General features: G+C 40.0%; 1 protein-coding gene across 1 annotated transcript; it reads left to right on the top strand.

Moving 5' to 3' along the window:
* Nucleotides 1-407: 407 nt before the first annotated feature.
* Nucleotides 408-3,781, top strand: LOC124141959. Its single transcript, XM_048403054.1, has 2 exons — nucleotides 408-682; nucleotides 1,503-3,781. The coding sequence occupies exons 1-2, from the start codon at nucleotides 427-429 to the stop codon at nucleotides 2,060-2,062; spliced, it is 816 nt and encodes a 271-aa protein (XP_048259011.1). The 5' UTR covers nucleotides 408-426; the 3' UTR covers nucleotides 2,063-3,781.
* Nucleotides 3,782-6,393: the final 2,612 nt, after the last annotated feature.

Here is a 6,393-nt window from a genome sequence, read left to right as displayed (position 1 = left end):
CTGAGAACGATCCTCCATGGCAATCATTCGCAAACTGAAGGCGCTTTTTGCTACATGCGTTTCAATCGGGATTATTGTCGTAGTTACCTTGATACTTATTGTTGTAAATGACAGTCTCATTCGGAAGGGCGTAAAACCCAACTCATTCACACACTCATTCAAAGAACACATCGGTTTGGACCATGGGCAAAACCACATCGCACAGTCTGAAACGAGCAACAGAAAAGAAAAATGTCCGGATGTGTTGTCAAGTATGACCGCTGGACATTGGGTGAGGCGGCCATTGACTAAATCGGAACAGAAAGAAGTTGACACTTTCATTTCTGTCGTCAGAGGAGGCCAAAACGTTTCACGAGAAGACGGCAGATGCGGGAACATTACGATCGGCGACAAACGCGGTCCTGTTTCGAGGGCCACTGTCGTAAAATGACAGTGTCGCAATGTCAATGTCGGAACTGTTACGACATCCGCCAACAGGTCCATGCGGAGTTTGCAACATGGCAGGCGTCGGATGAAAGATGTCAACCCAAATTGTATACTGCCGAACAAGCTTGTGCTTTACTGAAAAACGGAACAATTCTAGTTGTAGGAGACTCATTTCAACGACACCTGTTTTCAGCAATACTTCTCATTCTAAGAGGCAACAATACTCAAGGAGCCTTAGGCAAGAAGACGCCTACAGGTAAAATTGAATTTCTTTAATGATGAATCCGCTTCTCATGTGCTCACTTGTGTGCCATGCACGGCAACTTTAACCAAAACTAACAATGAGAAACTAGTAAAACTCAGAAAAAGGCTTTTTTGCATTAAGAAAGATTTGAAACTTAAGAATGCCTAGGTGGCAATATTCAGTTCCACTGAAACATATATCTATGATTTACTTTAAACTGTTTCGCCCAGTTCGTTTTTCACTGAATCCGTTGTACCATACTATTTTGCTATACTTGATCTTTATGAATGTTGGGGGCACGGGTGGCCCAGTCGTCTAAGGCGCCGTTATTCGCTGTGCAGAGTTGCGTCCCTTGGGCACGCCAGAACCCTATGATTATGGGTTCGAATCCCGATTCGCCCCGATTATGTTTCTAGGTGTGTCAGTACTATGCCCGTGCTCGTGGGTTTCACCGAAGTGGTAAACGTCTGAGACCTGCATCACTTCGGGCTTTCCTTCCACATTAAGCTGACACGCCGCGATATAACTGGAATACTGTTAAAAGCGGCGTTAGACCCAACTCACTCACTCACTCACTCTTTATAATGTATAACTTGTGAGCATAGCATGTGTTGCTGAAATTTTGCAAATGCGACGATTTTTGTTAACTCATTCACATGTACTCTCACTCACCTGTTTACTTTAAATCTTCCGAGAGAAAGAGTGCTGTTTTCATATATAAATATTTGTCAAAACCAGTATTCCCCATTAGATAAAACATGGTCATGTTAACATTTCGCCTTGAGTATATTTGTGTCGACAACATTTCAAGAATCCAGTTATTATGTTTCAGAATTCCTAAAGAAGTGTTCGGGTATGAATGCTTTTGGTTTTAAAGAATGTCGGAAATACATCGACATTAAACCAGGACACTCACTTTGCAACGGGAGCGTTCACGTCAACTTTGCCAGTCATGCGCATTTTTACACGAAACTAGGCATGCTGCGTTACGTCAAACTGTCAGTAAGCAGACGCCGGCATATCATTATTGGAGGCATTGGTATCCACGACAACGCCAATTCCTCATTGGCAACAACCTACATCAAACCATCCTTGGCACTTTTGAGAAATAGAACATCAAAATGGCCGTTGTTGATGTGGTCAAACATTCACTCTCCTGGTCTGACCAAATCGCCTTACCACAGCTACCAAGGTCCACAGAACATTCTGGAATTTAACAAAGCCATGACGAGACTTCTTAAGAAACATGATGTACCCGTTTTGGATACATTTAATCTTACCAAAGGAGTAACAAGCTTCGATGGGACACATTACGGAATTGGCGTCAACTTGATGAAAGCTCAGATACTCTTGAACTACATAGCAGAACAAGAAACGAGGGGAAGATGGTGACAGCAGCAACATGACTTTATTATTTATTAGATTAATTAATATATGAAGAAGATCGATATCACATACAATGAACCATGTTTACTGGAACTCAATTCACTCGATCCACACGATCTCACGTTTCGGGGCCGACAGAATCCGTGACCATATCAATATCTATTCCATAGACTCAGTGAACAACCACTCAGGAAATATTCATATCGATATGTCTTCGTTTATGTTATTTTATTATTAATATTTGTGTACAGAAAGCACGCTTTGTCTTATGCCAATATTTTTCATATTACCCTATCATTAAAGAAGGCAGCACTATTCTAATATCATGATCCCGTTTGTCCCGAATGAGCGAGTGAAAATGGATTTACGTCCCTTTTAGCAATATTCCAGCAATATCGCGTCGGGGGACACAAGGTATGAGGTTCACACATTGTACTCATGTAAGGATTCGAAGTTGGGTGTGACGAGCGAACGCTTAAAAAATACGTATTCATACTTGCTCTCTTTCTCTCCTTATAGCAACATCTACAAACCATACGATCTTACTAATGGCATGAGTTGTTGGAGTGTACGATTTTCAAGAACTGACATTTAGGCCCCTTTACACAGGCAGCGACTTTTGTGCCACCTTTGAGCGATCAAAACTGGCCAGGACGCTCAATGGTCGCCTAAACCCAGAAAATTATGTTTCTATGTAACTGCTCCAGCAGTTGTTCAGCAGTAACTGCTCGAGCTGTTTAGCGTTTGCAACCACAATGAAACACTGCAGGTACAAGCCCTCTATTTATAGGCAGGCTGAGAAGGCACTACAGGTAGCTCAAAGGAGGCAGAAAAGTGGCAGAAGCATATTTATCTACTTCCATTCTAAATTGCATTTTCATTTCTTCAACAATTCCGAAAGTGTTTTTCTTAGATGCCACGCCAAGTGAAGTGAATAGCTTGTGTATGAGGGTACTCGCCTGTATACAACGCCTTACGTTTCTGTTCACAATAGTTGGGTTACAGCAGCGGTGTTAAACACATTCACTCACTTCATTATTCGAGAAGCGAGATACTATGTTGGCCTCCAAAAGAAAATATAATATATTCTGCTGTGTTTAACTCTCACCTCCATTCAATGGATGTAGTGACTCATCTTACCTAAGCAAGGGCGTTAACTGACGGTTGAACCTTGTCTGTCAATACCATTCATTTCAATCCTTTTGCGCAACGGGCGTTTCTTATTTCCTTTATTAAAGGGAAATTTGGTGTTTGGTATTATCGCCCGTCACTTTCCTTACCTGCAGCAGGATAGATTACTAGAATATGTACAAAAATGTATTAATTCCCGGTCGGCTGTTTCATCAGAGACATGTCATTGTAATTTGTAACAGCTGACTGACCAAATTAAAAGGCCATAGTGAAAAATCGAATACTGTATATCCTCATCAGTTTTAGCCTACTTTTAGGCTCGGTCCATATTATAGACTTGTTCGTTTTAAAGCATGGTCCTTTATTCTTATTTATCTGTTTACAAGAGTGAGTGTTTATAAGAGTGAGTCAGAGAGTGAGGTAGTGTGCTTTTCGCCGCTTGTAGCAATATTCCAGCAATATCACGACAGGGGAAACCAGAAATGGACTTTCTAACAGGCGCCACTGGCGGGGTAGGTTACGCTCACCTTTTCGCGAACACCTTGTATCATCACTATTTGATAGTGATTCATATACACATGTTCATGATATAGTCGGAATCGTACAATCGCCTTTGCCATTGGCAGAGATTTCTTAAGGATATGGAAAGGGTTTACTCTTCCCCGCCCTTAAGGCGGGGAAGTATACGGGAAACGTTAATTTTGTGGCATGTATGTCGACATGTTGGTTTATTTGAAATTTCAAGCCACGCATTTACGGAAACAAAACATACAAATCATGTGCGTCGAATGTTGATGCTATTCTTTTCCAGCAATAAGAGATACTTCAAAATCGTCTTTATGTAGTTAATTGATGCATCTGACCGTTTCTGGTCATTAGTTGACATTATTAAACCATTCATGTGTAATCCGATGTCCTTTTTTCCTCAATGACTAATTTTCTGATTTTCACGGTGTATTCAAAAGAAGAACTGTGCTCCGGAGATCGTAAATAACAGCATAATAAAAATTATGTTCTGAATATGCTTATTCATGAACAACGACGACATCTCAATTTAAATGTAATATGGCTGAATTCCATATTCTACATACCACACTTTTGATTGTTTGGATGCTCATGTTCACTGGAAATATTTGGAATAGTTATATTCCGTATTTTGAATTAACCCAGTCCCCCGTGTGTGTTTTTTAATCAGTGCACCGCACATAACCACATGTGAAACGTTTGGTAGCAAAGTCATGATCAAAGCAAAATCGGAGTAGTGTGTCAGCGAATTTGAATCAAAGCTGTAGTATTTTTCAACCGTTTAATGGAATTCAATGTACAGCCGTAGCTCTGGTCATTCATATAATTTGTGTCCCATAGCTCAAATATATTTGCGTCTGTACCGTGTTCCACTGACCTCGATAATCTGTTGGATGAAGGCACAGCTCTCTACAGCCACAAAGTTAACACCGAAGGCTATGAGGAGTATTTAGGTCAAAATCAGTCCCCAGCAGCCACTGCCTCAAGCGATATTGTCTACATAACAGATCAGTTTTATGGCTCCGTCACAGGTGCTCCAAATATTGAAGCAGGGAAAACAAATTTCATAGAATCATTTCAAAAAGCAATATTGATATCCCCGTCACTTTTGGTAACTTTTAATGATGTCTCCATTGCAATTTTTACGGATTTCGATTCGTATGCATTATTTGACTGTCATCAGCGGAATGGTCTTGGTCAGATTGATCCGAATGGACAAGCGGTTTTACTTCTGTTTAGTAGTATGGATGAATTGTCATGTTACATCTTAACAGTATATATATATCAGGCTACTATGCTTGTCGTAAGAGGCGTCGATCCCAATTGCGTGGATCGATGCTCATGATATTAGGCACTGGATTGTCTGGTCCAGACTCGATTATTTACAGACCGCCGTCATATAGCTCGGATATTGCTGAGTGCGGCGTTAAACGACAAACCAATCAATCATCATCATATGAACTCAAACCAGTCATTGTTACAAGTAAACCACATTCCACAACAGTTACTGACACTGGATAAAAAAACAGTATATAGAAAAAAACCAAGTAACTCAACTCATCATGATCACAATTACTATTCTCTGAAAGAAAGAAATACAAAAAAAACTGACCAAAAAACGTAAAACAAGAGACGAGGAATCTCCGTTATTGATTAGTCCCGGTATTGAAATGTTCTCCAACTACGTGATAATATTTTGAGTATGTGCATCTGTGGTTGTGACAAAAAGACCTTATCTAGTATGACTTTTTGTGCCATATGGAGCCCTTAGTATTTTCATTTACATTATTATAACCAAATGCTAAGTGTAAAAAGAATGTGATCTATTTTTTGAGTATGTGCATCTGCCAATGTTGTTGGCAGTTTTGATACTTTTTCCACATGTTTACATTTGTGCCAGAAATTGCTTCCATTTCCTTCGATCTACTTTTTAAATAAAGACCCAGGTAAGAATAGGTCTTCAGCAACCTATGCTTGCCGTAAGAGGCGACGAACAGGATTGGGTAGTCAGGCTCGCAGATTTGGTCGATGCATAACATCATATTCCAATTGCGTAGTTCGATGCTTTTGGTGTCAATCACTGGATGATCTGGTCCAGACTGGATTATTTACAGACCTCCGTCATATGGCTGGAATAATGCTGAGTCCGGCGTTAAACAAGAAACTATTTTTAAATAGACCTACCCTATGCAAATGTATCAACTGTATTGCCCAATACTCAAAATAAATAATATTTTTTTCCACAACAGCGTTGTGTTATTTGTGGTTAATATAATTATGCTCCATCATGCCTTTCAGTAACATCATAATTATGCGTTTGTGAGGCATCACATATGGCGGGGAACTTTGATGCTCTGCATCAATGTTTTCTTGTATTTATTCACACATTGTACCCATGCGGGGAATCGAATCCGGGTCTTCGGCGTGACGAGTGAACGCTTAAACCACTGGCTACCCCCACCGTCAATCTTTATAAAGACACGGCTCTTCCTTTCCATTCACAATATCAGTTTTAGCAAGTTTGAATTGCGTCATAAAAAATGTCTTTGTCTTTGATAATTAAATAAAAAAATTATGATTTAGGTAGTTTGGTGGTTGTTTTTATGTTGTTTTTTCGTGTGTGTGTGTGTGTTTGTCTTACTAATCCATCTATATTGCTTCGGTCTGCGTATAATCGAGTC

The sequence above is a fragment of the Haliotis rufescens genome, unplaced genomic scaffold (genome assembly GCF_023055435.1).
Source record: "Haliotis rufescens isolate VD_foot unplaced genomic scaffold, xgHalRufe1.0.p SCAF_3, whole genome shotgun sequence".
Taxonomy (NCBI): domain Eukaryota; kingdom Metazoa; phylum Mollusca; class Gastropoda; order Lepetellida; family Haliotidae; genus Haliotis; species Haliotis rufescens.
The sequence above is the reverse complement of the archived record's forward strand: the minus strand, read 5'-3'. Positions and strand labels throughout refer to the sequence as shown.

What these genes read in the sequence shown, in the direction of transcription:
- LOC124141959 (XM_048403054.1), top strand. Translation starts at nt 427, where the DNA reads ATGACAGTGTCGCAATGTCAATGTCGGAACTGTTACGACATCCGCCAA. An exon ending in AGGCAAGAAGACGCCTACAG is followed by an intron (nt 683 to 1,502) that starts GTAAAATTGAAT and finishes ATTATGTTTCAG; the next exon opens with AATTCCTAAAGAAGTGTTCG.